General features: G+C 30.7%; 1 protein-coding gene across 1 annotated transcript in view; it reads left to right on the top strand.

Annotated features, from left to right (window-relative positions):
• Positions 1–23,137, top strand: part of Ubr3 (Ubr3 ubiquitin ligase) — a 56,912-nt gene that overhangs the window by 33,141 nt on the left and 634 nt on the right. Inside the window, exons 7-16 of the mRNA XM_964327.5 lie at positions 4,609–4,790; positions 4,842–4,978; positions 5,028–5,340; positions 7,899–9,091; positions 9,145–9,401; positions 9,455–9,576; positions 11,503–11,665; positions 11,721–12,174; positions 15,710–16,311; positions 22,850–23,121. Coding sequence (XP_969420.2) covers positions 4,609–4,790; positions 4,842–4,978; positions 5,028–5,340; positions 7,899–9,091; positions 9,145–9,401; positions 9,455–9,576; positions 11,503–11,665; positions 11,721–12,174; positions 15,710–16,311; positions 22,850–23,121 — 3,695 coding nt within the window. The remainder of the gene's footprint in view (positions 1–4,608; positions 4,791–4,841; positions 4,979–5,027; positions 5,341–7,898; positions 9,092–9,144; positions 9,402–9,454; positions 9,577–11,502; positions 11,666–11,720; positions 12,175–15,709; positions 16,312–22,849; positions 23,122–23,137) is intronic.

The following is a 23,137-nucleotide window of genomic DNA, read 5'->3' on the forward strand; positions in this document are numbered from 1 at the left end:
CGGTAGACTTCGGGTCTAGATATTAAATACAAATACAGATAAATACCGTCTCTGTTCTTGTTAGTTCCATTACTGTCACAAGATAGCGTAGTTGTTCTGTTTAAGTTTTAAGAGCATTGAAACAAAAATGGTGGTTCAACAATAATTGAAAGATAAACAAAAATTACAAATAGGGCGTTACATTAAAGCAAAAATTGTTATCAAAAACTATATTAAAAAAAACAAGCAAGAAAAGTGTAAGGGACAAAGTTGATAGAATTACAGTTTTTTTTTTCAAAAAAAAGAAAGCGGGAGCATATTTGTTTATTAAATTGTTTAGGTTCTTTAAAGTGTTTCCTGACATTCAACAACCGGTAAAGAATAAAATCAATCTGTCACTTGAGTGGCTTGAGTGAGAAAATTTAAGTTTCTACATCTTTATTTCTTACATTTTTCTTGTATCTTTAAGGGTACTCGTATTTTCAAAAATATGGATCAGAGCAAAAAATTTTTTTTCGTGTGGTTAATTAATTATACAGAGTCAGTGAGCTACAAGTGTATTTTTATTGTACTCAGAAACTAATAATTACAGAAAAAACAATTTTTTACTAAATACTTTATTCTTTTTTCTGTGCAGGTGAATTTTATATGATTTTTCTACAATTTTTTATAATAAAAATCCTCGAATAGGTCGATTTTATTGTTTTAAATTCTCTATTTTTAAATCATAGTGACACCTAATGATGTCATTTGTTTTGACGTCCTTTTTATTTTTTTTAAATGGCAACCTACATTTTTGTTTACTGTTTCAGATATTAGCTGTTGTAAATTTTTCATGCACTTCAAAAAAAATAATAGTTAATGTAATTTATACTTTCAATGAGACATCTAACTGTATTTTACAATTTTATCAATCTTATTTAAAAAAATAATTCGGACGTTGGCGTTTTTATAGTTTTGAAACAGCTAATAATATACAATACAAGTTTCAAAATTATGTAAACGCTAACGTAGCATTTTATCAAATTATTTCTTGTTAAAAAGGTTGATAATAACGTAATATAGTTATTAATTACGAGATTTATAGTAGAAACTATAAATTACATTAGCTAATAATTTTTGGAAGTGGATAACAAGAACAAATTTTGAGAGAAAATGCGACGTTGGCGTTTACATAGTTTTGAAATAACTAATGGGCTTTATCTTTTTGGTCTTGGCTTATTTTATAAACGGCAATCATTTTTTGTTTTTATTTTTTGTATAATTGACATGAAAACACTTAATATTTCACATAAACACAAAAAATAAACAAGAGCTTTCACCCCTTATAAAAAAATAAATCATGGACGAATAGATTAAGTGTAATACTCGCAATGAGTTTTACAATTTTTTTTTCTCTTTTTTTATTTATGTTTGCTTAAGTTTTTTGAATTTTTTTAAACTTACCAGAAAGATATCAGAAAATGTCAGTTGTCATTTAAAAAACTAAAAAATGGCGTCATTAAGTAATGGCTACTTTTCAATTTTTTTATTTTATTTACTTTTTTTTAAGTAATAACATTCTGAAATAATTGATACTTGAATATTGTTTTGTTTATGAATTACAAAAAAAAATGTTGGCCTCACAAAAAACTTTTCTATTTCGCAAATAATGTGGTCTTTTTTATGACAACTTGACAACTTAACTCAATTTATAGTTTAATTAGTAATTAATTAATTCTTGATATTCAGTAAAATTTTGTTGCAATTTAATTTTAGAGCTTTCATCACGATTAAATGTGAGCTATGCAATGACTAATTTTTTTGGTTAGCGTTAATTTTTTGACATAATTTTTTCACAAAACATGAAACCATTATTGTTTGTTTCAAGATGTTATCAGAAATAATAATTTTTTTTTCAGCAATTCAAATTTTAGAAAAATTATAAAAAAATCATATGTATAGAGGAAACAATAATGTACTTCCTTAATACAAACGTTGATAGGAATCATTTAGGAATGTGACTATTAGTTTTTTATTGGTAATTTATTTGGCTTATTTAAAAAGCGCTGCAGCGTGGATATCCAACTTTCAAAAACGTGCGTTTTTTTTTCATAAAAAAATAACGTAAAGTATTCGTGGATAACTGGTTTTTAAAACATTTGCTCTATTTCAAGCACTCCAGCTACGCAGTCGTGCTCGAAAAATCGCGCGTGTTTTAAAGATCTCAATATCCATTTATACTTTAATATACTATTTTAAGATCCTTAAGAGCTTGTGACTTGAAACTTTTGTCATTTTTGTCCTCTTTGACACCAAATTTTTGTAAAAATTGAATACTGTTTCCAAGTTTCAGGTGTAACTAGACTTCGCGTTTCGGAACTTTTTCTTTCCTGGTTTTTTGGTTGTGCAATTTTGTTATCTCATTCTATTCTTGTACCCTTAATGCTAAAATATTAGCTATTTCAAAACTATAAAAACGCCAACGTCGCATTTTCTTTCAAAATAATAATTATAACTTATACTTTCAAAATAATAATAATAATGTTTATTAACGGCCACGCCAAGTACAAGTGATATATAAAATACAAAGATAAATACAAACACAGATAGGTACAATACAGTTAATATAAAATAAAGTGTTAAGTATTAAAAGAGCTAAGTTCACTATGTTCAATAACAGTTTTTAAATCTTTTAGAAATCTATTTTTAGGTAAACCTATAAAATCTAATTTACCAGAAAGTACGTTGCATGTTTTAGACAGCCTAGAAGATACAGAATTTTTCCCATAATTGGTACGGTGGTAAGGCACTACAAGCATTCTAGGCTCTCTAACGTTACAAACGGGTATATTTATTGAAAATAGCGGAAGAATAGGATTACAATTTACATTACCAGACAATATACGATATACGAACGACGCGTCATAAAATATTCTACGAGAAGATAGTAAGGATAGTCCTAAATAACTTAAAATGTTTATATAATTAATTTTGTCATAAAATATGTTAAATTTGTAACATACAAATTTAACAAATTTTTTCTGAACATTTTCAATTCGATTAATATGAACATTATAACAAGGTTGCCAAATAATTGTGCAGTATTCCAAAATTGGACGAACATAACAATTATATAATAACATTACAACACGCAAACTTGAAAAATCAGAGCACTGTCTTATTATAAATCCTAATGTTTTGTTTGCTTTCGACAAAATGTGGTTAACGTGATAGTCAAAACTTAACTGGCTGTCTACAATAACTCCTAAATCGCGAATATGAGTGACACATTCAAGTTGATTGCCTGATATAAAGTACGATGGTAGATTGTAATATAATTTTCTAGAAAATCTTAGTGATTTACATTTATTTATGTTCAGTTCTAAAAAATTTTTTTTACACCACATACAAAAACTATTTAAATCACGTTGTAATATATCACAGTCGTTTGGATTTATAATAACTTTAAAAATCTTTACATCGTCGGCAAAAAGAAGGATTTCAGAGCTTTCGATCGCTGTTTTGACATCATTTATATATAGAGAAAAAAGAATAGGGCCTAGATGTGACCCCTGAGGCACACCTGTGGATGGGTGAATTGCGCGAGACTTAACACCATTTATAGTTACATACTGTACACGATTAGATAAAAAAGAATAAATCCAACTAAGGACTGGATCCCTAAAACCTAAATTATCTAATTTTGATATTAATAACTCAATGGAAATGCGATCAAAAGCTTTTGACATATCAGTATATATACAATCAATTTGGAATCTATTTTCAAGATTTGACGTTATATATTCAGTAAACAGAAAAAGATTGGTCATCGTAGAGCGACCCTTGAAAAAACCATGTTGTTCTTCAATAACAGATTGTTTTACAGAAAATGATATAATGTCAGCCATAATGGAGTCAAAAACTTTTGATATATACGATGGGGTACATATCGGTCTATAGTTGGAAATATTTACACGACTACCATTTTTAAAGACAGGTCTGATATATGAGATTTTCCAAATATCCGGAAATTGAGACTGATCAAGAGATTTATTGAACAGCATTTGTAATGGCAATGTCAATTCATAAGCACAATTTTTTAAAAACATTTGAGATATACCATCAGGGCCGGTAGTATAGTTGTCATCTAGATGTATCAATTTTGAAAAAATAACATCAGCAGAAATTTCAACGCTAATAAATAATAATTATTACTTATACTTTCAATGAGAGATCCAATCATTAATAACTATTTTACAATTTTATCAATCTTATTTAAAAAAATAACTCGGGAAAATGCGACATTGGCGTTTTTATAGTTTTGAAACAGCTAATACATGATGGAACTTTTAATAAAAATGGAATTAGTTTTGTGAATAAAAATCTGTATTTCCGTGCTTATGTGGAAGTTACTTATTCCCAGAGGAATTGTGGAAAAATTCTACATAGAAAAAAATAAATAGAGAAAAAATAAAGCATTTAACAGCAAACGTTGACTTTTGTGTGATTATTAGATTTTAATGTTCAATAAAAAATTCATTTCAGCAGATTTACCTTAGATACCTTAGATACCTTAGATAATTGATTGATTTTGTTTAGTGGCAAGAACGAAATCTTTTTGAGTAAAAATTCTTATTTTTTTTTCAGGTGGCGTTTTACGAAATTCTGAACGACTTGTGGGTCCGCAACGGTCTCCAAATCAAGGGCCAAGCCATGACTTACATCCAAGGAAATTTCTGTAATTCGATGGTGGACGCCGATTTGTATCTCCTCCAAATCGCATGTACGCGAATGAATTACAACGACTTCATCTCTCTTATTATCGACAAGTGAGTATCCTCAATTCTTAATGATTAGTCTTCAAAAGTCACGATGTATAGGTTCCACGTAACCGAATCTCTGAGTCTTGCTGAACGACCTCCTCAAAACCCCTACCTTAAACCCGAACATAACAATCGAATGTTGGAGAGTTTCTTGACGTTTTTGGCCACTCTTGTAACAGTTCGGACGAATATTGGTGAGTTTTTCTCCAGTTTTTTTTGCGTATTTTGGATTATTGTTGTTAGGATTGTCCGAAACCGAACTGAATCGTCTCGAAATGGCAACGCTGTTGTGTATGAGTGATCGGACGCATTCGCAACTAATGGAATTGATGCCGGAACGTTGTGGTACGTCTCAAACGCGCGATTTTGAGACACTTTTGGCCGAACTGGCCGATTATAAACCGCCAGTTTTGGATCCCAGTGGTGGTAATTTACAGCAAGGGATGTATTCGGCTAAGCCACACGTTTGGGAGAATTTATACGATCCAATTCATGTGCTGTTACGTGCCGTACATCGACGTGATTTCCACACGTCGATGGATCGCTACACGGATTAGTAAGTCAGCTGTGTATACACTCAAATAGGCATTTAACTCAAAATGTGTGGAGTATTTAAAAACGTTTATCAAAGAATTTTCTGTTACAGTCTCCGAAAAAATGAAAATACAATTTGTTTAGAGATTATTCAAAATCAGTAACAGCTAGAAAAAAAATTTTTAAATAGCAATTGTAAAGCATAAAATCTTACACAAAAATGTTTTTTGACTTTTTTTATTTTATTCAAATTAATAAAGTTCATGGTGGCTAAATGTAGACGGATGATGTGTACAATTTTAAAAAATTATCAGAAACACTTGATTAGTGTAATATTTTTTTTGAAGGTCGTTTTTGGATTTGAAATTGCCTTCATCGCCAGACAAAAAGTGAAAAATTTAAAAAAAGACAAATTTTGCGTATAGAAACTTCAATTTTTATGCAAAATATTCCTCAGTGAATGCAGATTTAAACGTAGTTATACTCAAACTAAGTTTTGATATAAAATAACTGAAAAAAGTACATTTTTTCTGATTTGAATATGTTTTGTCTATTATTACATTATTTTTAAATATTAAAAAAAAACGTAACATTTCCCTTTTTCTTGATAGTAGGCCATGAAAACATTTTGGATTTTTAATTAAAACTATGAAAAATGTATTAACTCAACAAGTATTTATAATTTAATGATTTTTTAAACAGTAATATCAATTCAAAAACACCATAAATTATTATATCAAATTTTTGCAATCAATAAAATTTATTTGTTTTTAGATTTAGAATAGCACGCTTACACTGTCATTCTATTTTTTAATGAAACATGGAATATCGGAAAAAAATCATATTAACTGTATGATTGGCTGTCAATAAAATTTTATTTTACAAAAAAATGTCAATCCAAAATCCAAAATCAAATCCCGATTGCGATAAAAAATATCGTTTTCAATTTTCTGCACATTTTTTATGTAATTAAAATCTGCGACTGTTGTATATTTGTTCAATTGAAAATAACTTTAACGTAGCTTATTTTTATAGTTTCACGTTTTTTACTTTAATAAGCGTTCAAAAATTTCTAGATTATTCACACCTTTTATGTAAAATAATTTTTCCATGGCCAACTACTTTCAAATATTTTTCTTTTTTTCTGTGATAAAGTGCCTGTATAATATCTTTGTTTCAAATGTGTATCTTTCGTAATAAGGAAGATATGAATTTTTCAAGATTTTGCTAAAATGTCAACGTTTGTTTATAAATCTTTTTTTTATTTTCTAAGAACTGTGTTAACTTTAATTTTAGAGAGCTTTTGAACCATTTGTGACTATCGACGGACATAAAAAATTAGGACAAGGATGGTTATTGTAAAATACAAAAAAAACTTATAAGTGTAACGTTCTCCAAAAGTTGAAATTTATAGAGTTGGAAAATTACTGGGGATAAATGAAACCAAGAGAGTTATGCAACGTTTCTTATAAGTTTGTTTGCCTGATGACGTTTTATGTAATAAGACGAAACGTTGCATAACTCTCTTTTGGTTTCATTTATGGTCCTTCTCCAGTAATTTTACAATTCTGTATAAAATATAAAAAAGTTTATTTTGGGTAAATTTTGGAAGTGTTCTCTGCTTTGATTGGCAGTAACATATGAAGTCTGTCCTGTGTCAAAAAAACATGACATTGGGGGAGCAACGAGTCCGCACTCTAATGGAATCTATATATTTTGGTTTGAAACATTGCTAAATTTTGTTTGAAAACTTGTTTTCGGATTTTATGTGTTGCCTACTTGTGGTTATACCAGATACATAAAAAAATTTGATATTTTATGAGCAAATATTGAAGTTATTTATTTTCTTTATACTTTAATTCCTATTTGAAATTTCACAAATTTCTAAGAACATGATCAAACATCGATCAATTGATTTTTTATTTCTTTGAAATTTCGAGTTCTTGGTACTTCGCAAAAGGATTTTGGAATCAAAAGAATGCGGATTTCAAGCTTTCCGAATTAATCGAAGTAGTAATTAGTAATTAGCTAAAAATGAGAAACTGTTTTAGAATTCAGCAGCAAAAACGAAACTACATTAGTGGTAACAATTTTTTGTTTTTACCATGATTTTAAAATGTTTTTTACAAGTCATTGGAGAGACATTATAGTGCCTTTACTGTTAATTTTTTTTTTCTGTATTTTCTTTAGTCCTCAAGTTTATGTTCGGACTGTTTAGTTAACTTTTGATATTTTACGTTTGCTTACACTTGCAACTGATTTACGAAATAACCGTTTACTTTCCGAATTAATCGAAGTGACAAAAATAATCTGAAAACGAGTAAAGCTCAGCAATTTTATGTAAAATTTTGTACGTTACAGTTTTTATTTAAAACTTTTTTTCTTGTTCTTTCTGATTTTGAATAGTTTAAAAAAACACTTTGTTTTCGTTTTTTTCCTTTTGGTTGGATGAAACAAACTTTTGTTTCTGACTAAACTTTATTAAAAATTATAAGCGTATCCTCAACATTTTGATTTAAAAACTTTTTTAGTTGGACTATGAGATAAACAAATGACTGTAAATGTAAATAATTATTTTAGTGTCAAAGATGCGAATAAATTGAAAGGTGGGATCAGTCCGTGGCTACCATTCCGCGAACCCACCTCATGTTCCAAAGCCTACGACGATCCGAGACTGATTTTAAAATCAAGGGTCTTCCATGCCGTTATTTTGGTCATTTTACAAAAGGCCGTTCGAGGACAAATTCCCGAAGATGTAACAGCTTTAATTATTTTCCTATTGGATCAAGCGGTGACCATTAGCGAGCGAAAAGAAGAACAGGCGGAGCCAAAGTTCTACCACCACCAATCAAAACCACTAAACGATATGAATTTCGACAATTGGTACTCGTCTGATTGCATTTTTGAAAATTTGGCCACGCCCATCGCTAAAATTGTGTTAACCCCAGAACCTGAAGTCTCCCCCATGACGTATAGTAGTGATAGCGACATCGAGTGGGAAAATTCGGAAGTTGATACGGAAATGTCCGATGTTAATCCGGATGGGAATAATATTTTGATGCTGCAAGATTCAGCCGGTTGGGACCAATCAGGTACCGATTTGATGGTGTTTGTTCCGCAAGACTCCTCCCCCGGTTTTGAGCCGACCAATCCCGTGCTAGCTCTCCCACCGTCGACGTCAATGGACGTGGATAATATGACTGTTGCCGTGACGACGCGTTCTGTTGTCCCCGCCCATTCGGAACCGCCTGCACTTCCGGCGATTACGGCCGGAAATGAAGTTGCGAGACCTTGGACTGGGAATGAGTTGGTTCCGTCAACGTCAAGCGCCTCGGGTCATAGGAGGCCGTACAGGAGGCGGCCGACTTTGGAAGGGGGCGGGGCGACTCCGCCCACTGTTGAACTGAACGAAAGTATAATTTCGTTGTTGTTAAAGCTGCATTCGCAATTGTCGGGCGTTCCGGATAGTTTTAAAGGGGAGGAGGAGGATGATGAAGGGCGTGGTTTGATTGGCGACGGGCCGTTTTTTATTGGACGTTTGTTGAGGAAAATCTCGCGATTGGATGAGGAGTGTCGAAGGTGTGTCTTGGAGGCGAGGATAAAGTTGTGGCCCAGTCAGGAAGAACGGGACGAAGCGAAACGACAAAGAGAGAATCGCGAGAAGGAGGAAAGAAGGAGGAGAGCAAAAGAAAGACAACAGAAATTAATGGCAGAGTTTGCTTCAAAACAAAAACAGTTTATGGAAGCGATGGAAACGGATGATAACGTTTTGAGTAAGTGGTGGGTGGGGTTTATTTGGATTTGTGTCATTTGATTGGTTTTGCAGATTCGGACGAGGAGTTGTTTGTGAGTAAACAGGAGTACGATTGTGTGATTTGTAACCAAGCCACGCCCAGTACTGAGGAGAAACCGATGGGGTTGGTTGTTTGGATTCAAGCGACTAGTGTTATCGGGCATAGGCGGAGACATGGTCAGTCAGTGTTGCCAACTTGTGATGATGAAAGAACGTCATTGAGACGAGATGATACGTTGAGTGCCGAGTTTGACCGACGGTTGGAGGAATTGAATCAATATTTTGATCCTGTAGGTTTTGCCGATTTTTTTGTTTTTTTTTTGTAATTTGATTTTTTTTTCAGAAATCTTGGTACTTATCAGTGAACGTTGGATGGGATGGAGGTGTTCATGTGCAAACTTGTGGCCACCATCTTCACCTAGACTGTCTTAATTCGTATTTGCAAACTTTGAGGTCACAACAACGGTAGGTGGTGCTACAATTTTGAAAAAGCCGAAAAATCAATGTCTTGCTATATATTTAGCTAATAAATCAATTCACTATTTTGTTAAAATTGGCCTAAAAATTACTAAATTAGGTCGAAAATTTACTTTTTTCTAAAGTTTTAGTACATTTTTAAGTAGAAACAAAAGTATGTCGCAAAATGTCAGAAATAAGTCAAAAAAATCTCAAAATTATGGTGAAAATGACATAAAATGTTTTTTGGACAATTTCTAGGTTAAAAAGGCAATTTTCTCAAAAGAATTCAGTAAATTTGAATTAATCAGACTAAAAAGTCACTAGCTCATTTTCAAAAATGACATGCTTTTCGAAGTTTTAGCGGGCTTACGAATCTAAAATTTGAATATTTTTTCTAATTATGTTATTAAACCGATCTGAAAAAACAACGATAGTTGTACTTTTTTTTTTCTTGAAAACCGAATTATTTAGCGAAATAAGCTGTAAAATAGTTTTTATATTATTTATATTTTATATTATTCTAAAAATTGTAAGCACTTTTTGGAACCAAAAACATGAGTAAACGTGATTTTTTAAAAATATTTCGCTAATTGAAAACGAGAAGTTACATTTAGATAAAAATCATTTTTTTTTATTATTTCATTAATCCTGAACAACAAACCACTACATTAGTTCAAAAATGACATAATTTTTAACCCTTTCTTTAGTGCATTTTAGCGAGAAACATAACGAGTATATCGTCAGTCTTGTCAGAAAATAAGCCACAACATTTTTAAATTTAATATAAAATGACATGATTTTTTGCTTTTTTGCAGTTTATTCACACTTAAACAAGTCTGAAAGGTAAATAGTTAATTTTTTAAAACTGCTTCACAAAATTGTTGCCTTTTCGATGGTTCTACCACGCGACATTTCCTTAAAAATAAACCGAAAAAAATCACAAAATTGTGTCTAAAATGGTATTATTTTTTAGTTTTTTTCAGGATTGAAGTACTATTTTTTGCGATTTTGATTTCAATTTTTTTTTTAATTTGAATCAAAATCCTATAAGTGTTTCTTTTTCCGAGAGAATTCAGTATCTTTCTGGCTAGGAACGTGGTTATTCCGTAATATTTTGGCAAAAAAACCTAAAGTTACGTATATTTGTCTTTTTGAAGCGCATTTAAATAGCGAAATTTTGTAATAAAATAAGGCGAAAAATTATTATTTGTATAACTTTCTGAGCCATAAACTGTTGTTTTTCTTTTAATTTCACTAAACCGAAACGAGAAATTGGTTCCAAATTTAATTTCTTGCAAAAGTTTTGTGAAACCTGACCAAAAATTTACAGAATGGCTTTTTTTTCTACTTTTATTTTTTTCTACAGCTTTAGCTAGAAACATAATTTATTACATTGTGAAATTTTTTAACAAGCATAAGAATTAGTAAATTATGTCGAAAAGATGCTTAGTAAAAATAACAGGAACATTATTTTCTTATCCAAAAACGTTACCTATGATTTACAATTTAATTTTCTTTGCGACGAGTTCTGTTAAGGTACATTTAACAACACTTATACCATTAAACAACTCAACTGTCTTTACAACTGCCATGTCATCTAATAAAAAGCATCATTTTATTAATTTTTTTGAGTTTTAGAATGAAATAATTAATTTTAGAAATTATAAAATATTTGTTATGTTAAAATTTTAGTAACGTTGCTTATTACGTACTTATTCTGAACTACTACTATTATATTTACAACCTTTAAATTGTCTTATACATCCATTATTTATTATTTATTATAATATATTTAATTCTGTACAAACTGAAAACTTTTCATCTATTAATAAAGATTTAATTCACTCTCTTTCTCATTTTTTTATTTTTCATTATTCTTCACTTTTAGTTTTCTCCAACAAATCAAATTAAAATTGCATATTTTTTTTTCAGTGGTGAGTATTTTTGTCCGCTTTGTCGGCAATTGGCGAACTCGGTCCTGCCCCTGGCGCCCCAATTGGGCGATTGTGCCCAAATGGTTCGCTCGAATCCTTCCAGTATGTCGCAAATTTTGGACGAATTGAGCGATTTTTTGCGTGAAAACGACCAAAAACCTGTAAGTTTTTCACTTGTAACGTTTGATAATGGTTGTTAATTGAACACAATTGCAGAGTAATACAAGTATGGCGGAAGCGATCGGAAAAATAATGGAAGTTATGACAAGTAGTACACAATTGAAACCGATGCTTCGATCGAAAAGTGATCGTCCTATACCTCAAAGTCTCTTCCTATTTGTCACATCAATCGCTCGGACCAATCTCGAGACGGAATTGAGTCAACGAGGCGGGACTTTAGTGATGTCACGTGACCCACCTAATCCACTCCTACCAAAACGCGATTGTATAGTTCCTCTACTTCATGTACTTTCGGTCCACGCTCGCGTGGCTCGAGTGTTGGCTATGTGGCCGGCTTGGATGACCTTCCAGCAGCTGTGTGGTTTGCCCCCGAAACCCCCAAGTGATACGGCACTGGCGCCGGTCGAAAACGAAGTGCCGCTACTGCTCAGGGATCCAGTGGCGCTTCTTTTGCAATTTATCCTGCTTTTGCCGCTACATCTAGATCAAAGTAAGTGTTGAAAGCAAATATATTTTTTTAATAATCGACTGCCATTATCATTAAATATTTTCGAAATTAGCTGTTTCTGTATTTGATTTAAAAAAAAAATCGGTTAGAAGTTAGAAAAAATCGGTTTGAAATCGGATATAACTTTAAACGGAGTGGCGTGAAACGGGGCACGAAAAAAATTAATATCGTTCAAATTATAAATAGAAACATGAAAAATTTATCTAGATAAAGGTCCCGATTTAAAATAAGACAATTTAATAAAGTGTTCGCTTTTCGAGCTCCACCATCTCAGTTATTGTAAGAGGTCTGTTAATTTAGGGCATAGTTGCGCATTTTTATGCTGAAAAAAAATTTGGGGAAAAATAAAAAAAATGTAATTTTTATTTTTAGCGACGTTTCCATTTTTATTAAATCTTCATCAGGCTTCAATAATTATACGTCTTACTTGAAGTTAACATGGCACAAACACTCTTCAAGTAAGACGTATAATTACTGAAGACTGATGAAGATTTAATAAATTTAATAAATAATCAATAATTTTTTTGGTCATAATTATAATTTTCAATTAAATTAAATTATTAAATTATATTATTTTCAATTTGTCATCTCAAATTTTTTTTTTATTTTTTTGAACAAAAACGGACACCCTGTATAACCCAAAATACCAGGCATTTCATTTGGTACTGACCCCTTTGTAACTTAAAAAGAATGCCAATATTAAATTAAATTAAAAAATAGTAAATAAGAATTTATAATTAATAATTCTTTTCGTTGTCGTCTACCTTTTTTAAATCTAAAATAATTGATTTTTTTTCTTATTCTTTACTATTACATATTTTATCATATTGTGACACATATTTAAAATTAGAAGTAGATTAGATTAATATTACCCTGAAGAAGCCCTAAAAAAGGTGGCTAAACGTTGGTCCAATAAATTATAAAACCAAAATAAATGTCTGCTTTCCCAACAATTTATTAAGTCAAATTAGAAGTATAAGAGTTAGGAGTTCCATCACTTAGTATTAATTAAATAACTAAATAATAATAAATAAAGTAATTACTTTAACTTGTTACGATATTTATTTTTACTTTTTTTGCCGTTTTGCATTTAGAAGCCCAATAATGTCGTCAAAATTAAGCCGAAAAATCATTGAAATAAGTCGAAATTTGTGCTACACTTTTGCTTTTTGGCTAAATCGACTTACCTAAGTTAACACTTAAATTACTTTATAATTTGCTATTTTTTTGATCTTGTGGTACTTTTTTAACTCTCTAAGTAACGCAATTATTTTGGAAAAATTCCTCAAAATTAAGCCGAAAAATCATTAATGCAGACCTAAATTGTTATAATTTTAGCTTTTTCGAGCGTTTTATTCGTTTTTGAGTTAAAAGCTCACTTTTTCTTCACGAGATTTTGTTAAATCGAATCGAAATATTACGAAATAAGTTAGTCAAGAAATGCGATTATTTTGCGATATTTTGTTAATAAAAATAAAAACATTATGAAATTAACTCGGAAATCGTTTTATTTTTACTTTGTTGAGTGTGTTAAATTTGTGTGTGATTTAGATTTTTTGCAAGATTTTGCTTTTTTCTAGGAATTTCATCACAAAAACCCAAGAAAATTTGGGCGTTTTTTAATCATTTCGCGAACATGTATTCTAAAATCTAAATTTAAAAGTAATTACAGTTTTTTTTAAGTCGCTTTACTACATTTTTTAGTCAGAATCGCAATTACTTTGGAAAATTTCTCCAAAAGTAGGTCGAAATTGTTATAATTTTAGCTTTTTTTAAACGTTTTAATTAGTTTTCGAGTTAAAAACTCATCGTTTTTAGCGAGATTTTTCTAAATCGAACCGCAATTTTATCAAATAGGTTCAGACACGCAATAATTTTTTGCTATTTTGTAAATAAATATAATAAAAAATGAAATTAATTCGAGTTTTATTTTTGCTTTGTTGAGTGTTTTGGTATTCACTTTTCGCAAGATTTTGCTCAAGCGGAAAAAGATACAAGTTTAATTTTGGAACGTTTTTATTTTGCTTTTTTAGGCGTTTTTTTAATTAAAAACGCAAATTTTTCAAATCTAAATCTAAAATGATTTTGAGAAAGTTTTTTTCGGATAGTTTACTACATTTTTACTTGGAAACGGAATTATTTTGGGAAATTTGATCAAAAATAAGCTGAAAAATTAAAGTAGGTCGAAATTAGTTGTTTTTGAACTAAAAGAGCTCACCGTTTTTTGCGAAATTTTGCTAAATTGAACCGAAATATTACTAAGTAAGTTCAGAAAATTCAATAAAAAGCACAAAAATCATGAAATTAACTCAAAAATTGTTTTATTTTTTATTTTCTCTGGTGTTAGTGTTTTAAAAAGTTTTGGATTTCAGTTTTTTTTTGCAAGATTTTATTCAAGCAGGTTAAAAAGATACAAATTTAATTTAAAAACGTTTTTGTTTTTCTTGTGTTTCGCATTTAGAAACGCTTTATTTTGCGCATTTGTTTCACAAAAAATTCAAAAACTCGTTTGCTTTCTTGAGCATTTTTTTTTATTTAAAAACACAACTACTTAGCAAACCTTAAAAAATAAATCTAAAACCTAAAATGACTATCTTTGCTTTCGTCGGAGGCTTTTACTACATTTACTTTTAGTTAGAAACCCAACTATTTCTGTAAATCTTTAATTAAAAAAATTAAAAAGAAAAAAAATTAAATTTTATCGATGTTTAAAAAACAACGTTCGGTTTCATTCAGTGTTCAGATTTAGTCAGTTAGATTAAAAATATAGTAGAATTTTCTACTTAACATATTACACCGATAATTTTTGGTGTTTTTTTTTTGAGTCACAAATTTTCTTGATTCGAAAAAATGTTGAAAAATAATTCATGAAATACCTCACTAGAGTGAGAATAAATTAGAATATTATTTTCCAGAACTTTTCCAGTTACATTGTTATTGTAACTGTAACATTTATTCTATTTTTTGTTCATTGAATTTGATTTCTTTTATTTACTTTACATCATTTTCATACGATCAAATAATACTGTAATGCCGAAAGGAATCATTCATTGTTTTTTTATACAGCATTGAAAATTAATAGCTGTTTCGAAACTATAAAATTGTTTTTATATTTATATTATTTTTTTAGATAAGATTAATTAAATTGTAAAATATTAATATACTTAATGATTAGATCTTCCATTGAAAGTAAATTACATTAGCTATTATTTTTTTAAACTGCATGATTAATTTATAACAGCTAATTTTGAGAGAAAATTTGACTTTGGCGTTTTTATAGTTTTGAAATAGCTAATACATACTATCTAATCATTTAACTTATGTGCTGTCAAAGTGACAATATTTTGGCAAACCCTAAAATCATCTACTTTTATCAAGGGGATGAAAAATTGTTATATTATTGACTTTGAACGTCAAAAAATAATATCTCTTAATGATTTTTACATTGATTTTGCAAAATAAAAAATGGTAAATCTTGCTTCGAAAAGTGAAAAATACACAACAAAATTTGTTTCAGATTATTTCATAACGACAGTCCAAATGGTATACAATTTATTGTATTACCAAGTGGTGGCGCAGATATCCTGCGGTTTAACCGGAGCCGAGCGCGCCCGAGCCACGGCGGGCGCTAACGAAGGCAAAATTTGTACGTTAACCGATGCCCTTGCCCTTATCAATCGGTGTTTGGGACACACTGCGTTATACATGGAGGACGATGAAGAGTGCACCGAAAAACCTCAAGTCAATATGGTGGCTCTTGAGCTACAAGTTCAAAAATTATGTCTGCCTTATCTACGAATCGCTGCTCTTCTCAAATATCACATCTATCAGCAAGCCTTGCCCGATGTGAGGGCACCCGAGACCGAATTCGTTTGTTTGGTGCATTATTTGGAATTGGTTACTGAACAGGTCACGTGGGACTGTAATGCCGCCGCTGCTTTGAATTGGCCAATCGAAACACAGATGTATACAGCATCACCACAATCGTGGTGTAACCAGTATGCGGTTTTCGTTGCTAAAAGTCAGATAGCAGCACGGTCGTTCCTTGTGGATCAACACATCACGTGGCATCCGCCACGCCTACTTAAATTGCCGAGGGAGTACGAGAAGATTTTCACCGTAAGTTGTATTTTCCCAGATATGAACGTTTTTTGGATAAGGGGTGGCTGTGTTTTTACCTTTTTGTTGAATAATTCCGTAATTTTGTTATTTTTGAAACGATTTTCAGCAAAAACATAGTATGAAATTTCGAATAAGATAAACAAATAATCAATACATTCGGTTGATGATGAGAAGTGTGAGGAAATTTTATGGGGTGGCCATGAGGCCACAACCGATCAGCTGACTCGTCGTAGCGCTCTCGCGATGTTCATATTTATCGATGAAATGGTCCGTTATTCGGAAATAAAATTAACTAGACGCCCTCTGGTGATGACTTTTGAACTATGTTGAAAACAGTAAAGAAATTTTCGTAATGCCACATTTAACTGACATTTAATGAATTGTTCAACAATTTTGCGTGTATAGTGTTAATTACTTACAATAGAAAGAATTACTTTAAAAGTACGTGGTGGTAAATACTAGCGTTGACTTTGGTTCTGTAGTTTTTCGTGGTATAAAGTGTTTATTGTTGGAACTTGAAAGTGGATAAAAAGTGAAAAATATTTAAATTTTGATTACAAAGTGTTATCAAACAGTTGTCTAATTAAAGATTATAAGTAATGAATCACAGCGAACACAAAGTTTGGCTCAAGAAACCAATAAATTAGTGAAGTGTTATGAATTTTAGGTTAAAATTTTCCACTGAAAAAATCATGAAATGCTGCGGTAAATCTACAAAACTACAATAAAGATTAACAACTGCTGATATATTTAAACGTAAATTATGCCAAAAGGTAGGCTTTTCAATGTCTTTGTAATAATTTTCCAATAAAGAAAGTGAACCAAACAGTCATTCGTTATTCGTGTTTTCCTCGTCATCTCTCATTTGTCAACATAAGTTTCTTGCATCAAAGATGCAATAATCATTCCGCATAGGCAATGTAATAATTGTAAAGCCCCAAAATTCGTACAACGCTCAAAATATCCGAATAAACATTTTCCCGCCATTTATGGTTACTGTTTTCGACCTAGCTCAGTGGCGCCCCCAACGGTAATTTTATTTCCGAATAGCGCGTGCATTGGCGTAGTTTACTAGGAGTTTATACAATTAATGTTACCGGTTGATTCGTCAGAAACGTTACGATTTGTATATTTTTTTAAAAAGGACTTTAAAGAAGGATTATTTAGTTATCTACAAAATGTGCTCGAGGTGAAATCGCAGCGTATTTCCCTTTGAAACGTGGTGTGGTTGAAAACATTTCAAGGGCTAAAAATGGTAAATTATTAAAAAAATATTAATGTCACACCAAAGAATACTTTGAAATGAATTACAATTTCGTAATTTAGTTCTACTGGGTCACTTTTATGCTTTTTAAATAAGTACATGAGATAAAAATGTTTTTTTGACTTTTTAGATATTATTAAAATTAACAGAGAGTTAGGGCGGTTAAAAGTAAAGGTATAGTATTAATAGATAAGTGACATTAATTATTTTTTAATCATTTACGAATTACGATTTTTAGCTCTCGAAATGTTATCAAAGGCGATGAACACGCTTCAGAGGGAAATACGGTTCGGTTGCACCTCAGGCGCATTTTGCAGTAATTTTAAATTGCAATAACTTGGTGAGTCTTACAGATAACGAAATGATTCTTGCACCAAAAATTTATTTCAAGTATTAGCTTTATTTCGTCTCGATTATGTGAGAGTCTATCTTTTAAATTAAAAAACTTTCTCGCATCTCGAAAATTTCACTACACAATTATGCAACGTTACAAGAAAATGTAATTTTCTTGGTTTCCCTTTATCAAAACTCAACCTTGTTAAACTACGTTTAAATCTGCATTTATTGAAAATTTGTTTGCAAAAAAAACGGAGCTTCTTGCTTTATCCAGAAGGAAGATATGAGTATGTAAACGCAAAATGTGTCCAATTTTAGGTGTTTGCAAATTTTTAGCTAAAACGTCTTTTCAGCCCCTTCGCGAGGGTTGAAACAAAAAATTCTTTGTCTAAACATTTTTTAATACTCTTTCCTAACTTATATCAACAATGCAAGCTGTTCCACAACATTTCGATTTAAAGGTTTATCTGACTGCAAGCGCGCGCCCATGCACTAACCTTCGCCCATAAAATTTCCTCACACTGATGATGAGTTAATTTAAGCGTTGTTTTTTTAGTAGTTTAAACTCGTTGTTCAGCTAATACTGTTTTAAACACATTTGAGTTAAAAACGGTTTTTCTAACGGGCTAAATAATCAGAAAATTCGTGCTAAAGCGGTACATTTTGTTAGAGTTTAGTACGTTTTTGTGACAAAGACATTATTTCGAAGAATAAAAAAAATTGTCAAAAAAACGCATCAAAGGTCAAAAACCGTGAACCGAAGAATTTTGGCAAAAATATGACGAAGATTTTGTTATATTAACAGTTTCGAGCGTTTAAACACGTATTTGAGCTGAAAATTCAATTTTCTTTACAAAATTTCTTCAAAGTGTGACAAATTGCCAAACGTGTTTTTGCTTTTTTGAGAAAAATATTGTCAAAAATAAGCAGAAAAACCGCCCAATTGCATCGAAGATGGTGTCTTTTTTGAACATTCGAGTATTTTTTGGAGCTAAAAGCTCAGGATTCGCTAAATGATTAATAATAAATTAATAAATATTCTGAAAATTATGGAGTTTTTCCAATAATTGCTGGAAAATGCATTAATAGTGCCTTTTTTGAGGATTTTAACTCGGTTTTCGCCCAAGATAAACGTATACATAATACATTCGGTCGAAAACGGTGTAATTTATGTTTAATAATTTCGTTATTTCAGCTTGAAAGATTTCACTAAATTGTGTCAAAAGTGACTGGCTTTTAAACACCCGTTTGAGTTAAGAAATATGATTTTTGTTGTTGTTTTTTTAAGTGGGTTGAATAATTACGATATTAGTTCGAAAGCGACATATGTTGTTGGAGTTTATCACGTTTTTCAGTCAAAAAGCGATTATTTTGACGAAGAAAAAAATAAACAAAAATAACAATGGTAGGTGAAAAACAATGTTTTCCGTTTTCGTACGTATGGGTACGTGCTAGAGTCAGAAATGCAATTACTTAGAAGAATTTCAGTAAAAATATGACGAAGATTGTGTTATTATATCAGAATATACAGAACAACCACTTAATTACTTCGAAAATGATGTTTTTTTGAGCATTTATGCACTTTTTGCTTTTTGTAAGATTTCGCTAAAAAGTGTGAATAAGGACAAACATGGGATTATTTTACTTTGAAAACTAGGAAATTTTTGCAGTTTTTTAATATTTGTGGTTTTTTTTTTCGACAATTCTAACACGGTTTTCGGATAAACACAAAATTATTTCATGAAATTTTATAAAAGATAGTCTAACAAACAATACGTTCGGTCAAAAATGTTGTAATTTATGCGTTTTTAAAATTTTTTTTCACTTAAAAACTTTCTTTTTGTAAGATTTTACTAAAACGGTTCAAACATGACAGTATTTTTGCATTTTTTGAACCTTTGAACTCATAATTGTTTGCGATATTTTTGGACGTGCTGAATAATGTTTTGTTACAGTTTGGCTCGTTTTTCAGTAAAAAAGCGATTATATTTTGAAGAGTTTAAAAAAATATCCAAAAATTTTAGTCGTATTTTGAAAATGAATGTTTTTTACGTTTTCAAGCGTTTCAACATATTTGTGAATTAAAAATACAGTGCTTTACCGTTTACTTAGAGAGTTTTGGAAAAAATATGAAGATTATGCTGTATTTATTTTTTTGGGCGTTTGAGCTAAAAAGTCATGTTTTTTGCAAAATTTTTCAAAAATGGACTAAAAAGCTACTGAGAGTTCTGCTTTTTCGTGAAAAATAAGCTGAAAAACTACTCAACTACATTGAACTTGGTGTCTTTTTTGGGCACTTCTTTGGGTTATAAGCTCAGGTTTTGTGCGAGATTTTGCTAAACGATAAATAAGATTATCAAAAATGAGAATGAAAATTACGTAATTTTGTGCTGTTTGTAAGAGTTTTAATGTTTTTTACACAAAGAGGTCACTTATTTCGCGTAATTTCGAAAATTATGTTATTTTTCACAATTTTGACAAAAATAAGTCATGAAATAAATAAGGTAAATATAAAGTGGTGTTATTTTTGTCTTTTTGAAGTGTTATTTAAGCATGTATTTGACACAGAAACTTAGTTTTTTTCCTGATATTTTTCCAATTCTGAAAAAAACATTATTAACCCCCAGTTTCTAGAACGTTATCGTTATCGTAAAGTAAATTTTATCTTTTACATAATTTCTATAGAAACACCAATCAGATCATCTCTACCTTAGCAACGGTCCAACCGTTAAAATTTATCAAACGGTTCTAGAAACCGGGGGTTTGTGAAATTTCGTCAAAAATAAATCAGAGAATCAATCAATAAATTACACGATTGTTTTGTGTTTTTACGATGGTTTTGTGAGAAAAAAGAATAACAACCAATTTAACTGACTCGAAAAACCACTCAGTAAAATTGAAAATCATGTAATTTGTGCCCATTTGAAACGTTTCAGTATGTTCTTGTGAGTAATCTTAATACCGATTTTTGTAAAATTTTGTTAAAACGAATAGGACAAAAATATGATTAAATATGGCAATATTGTGTGAACATTTCTAAAATGATACGAAATGTCAGCAGATTGTGACACAAAGTTTTTTAAGCACGTGTTTGAGCTAAAACTCAATTCGTTTTTTCTTTTTTTCAATTTTTTTGCCTTTTTCAACGTTCCAACACGTTTTTGAATAAGCTATTGTTATTTATGAGAAATTTATGAAATTATATTCTAAAATTTGGTCAAACCGACAAATATTGTTTTTTTTACTTTCAGCACATTTTTCAGCGAAAAAAGCTAAAATTTTGTGGAATTTGTTAAAAGTAACTCGAAAGTAACTCCATTAGTTCCAAGTCACATGTTTGGACAGAATACACACTTTTTTCCTCGATACTTTGCTAAAACATAATTCGGAAGTAAAATTAGTGTTGGGGGCGCCACTGAGCTAGGTCGAAAACAGTAACCATAAATGGCGGGAAAATGTTTATTCGGATATTTTGAGCGTTGTACGAATTTTGAGGCTTCACAATTATTACATTGCCAATGCGGAATGACTATTGTATCTTTGGTGGAAGAAACGAATGTTGACAAATTAGAGATGACGAGGAAAACACGAATAACGATGACTTTTTGGTTCACTTTCTTTATTGGAAAATTATTACAAAGACATTGAAAAGCCTACCTTTTGGCATAATTTACCTTTAAGTGTATTAGCAGTTGTTAATCTAAATTGTAGTTTTGTTGATTTACCGCAGCATTTCATGATTTTTTCAGTGGAAAATTCTAACCTAAAATTCATAACACTTCACTAATTTATTAGTTTCTTGAGCCAAACTTTGTGTTCGCTGTGATCCATTACTTATAATCTTTAATTAGACAACTGTTTGATAACACTTTGTAATCAAAATTTAAATATTTTTCACTTTTTATCCACTTTCAAGTTCCAACAATAAACACTTTATACCACGAAAAACTACAGAACCAAAGTCAACGTTAGGATTTACCACCACGTAATTTTAAAGTAATTCTTTCTATTGTAAGTAATTAACACTATACACGCAAAATTGTTGAACAATTCATTAAATGTCAGTTAAATGTGGCATTACGAAAATTTCTTTACTGTTTTCGACATAGTTCAAAAGTCATCACCAGAGGGCGTCTAGTGAATTTTATTTCCGAATAGAACGTAATTATTTCAATAAATCTTGTCAAAACACAACAAAATAAGGTCAGGAGTAGCGTCATTTTGGTTAATGAATAATGAGTATTTTTTTGAACAAAAAATGATATAGTTAAGAAATACCAGCATTTCGTGAAATTTTGTTTAAATTTTTTTAACTCGGTTTTCGCCCAAGATAAACATATACATAATACGAAAACGTATATTTGACTTAAACCGGCCAAAATTTCTGTATCAAGTTAATAATTGTTGGATCATAAATGCGATTATTACGAGTCATTTCGTTGAAAATAAGCCAAAAAATCACCAATTAAGGATGTTTTTACATAGCCAACCCTTATTCAAGAAGGATTTCGCGTCTTATCTTTTGAGTAGTAATAAAGCGATTAGTAATAAATCCGGTTTTGATCAATAAAAAATGATCAGTGTTTAATTAATTTCTGCACAGTAAAAAAATTAAATAACAAGTAAACTACGCACAGTATTTTATTAAAATTTGTCCAGTATAAACTGTCCAGTAAAAAATCGTGTGTGCACAGTATCTAATTTCAGTTTGCACAGTTTAAATAATAAAGCAGTAGCTACCGTGCGAACTAGAAGGAAATATATCTTTCGAAAACGTAGAACTCAAAATCTGGGATTCTACACTCTCCAGTTTTGAAATGCTATTATTTACACGCATTTATTATTTCTACTTTGCACTTATCATTTTTACGCATTGTGCATTTATTATTATACTGTGCATTTATTTATTTTTAATGTACCCCTATTTTTTTGTAGTACTATCACAAGAGGCCGTGTAGTCAATGCCAGTCTGTCCCGCAAGAAACGGGCATTTGTTTAATGTGTGGCACCATCGTGTGTTTGAAACAGTCATGTTGCAAACAACAGAACATCTGTGAGGCGACTGCGCATGCGTCGGAGTGTGGTGCCGGCACCGGTGTTTTTCTCGTAGTTACATCGACTTATATTATTGTAATAAGAAGGCACAGGGCGTGTCTTTGGGGTTCGTTATACTTGGATGATTTTGAAGAGGAAGATCGGGATTTGAAGTGAGTTTAGTAATTT

Source organism: Tribolium castaneum, chromosome 6, assembly GCF_031307605.1.
Source record: "Tribolium castaneum strain GA2 chromosome 6, icTriCast1.1, whole genome shotgun sequence".
Lineage (NCBI taxonomy): Eukaryota > Metazoa > Arthropoda > Insecta > Coleoptera > Tenebrionidae > Tribolium > Tribolium castaneum.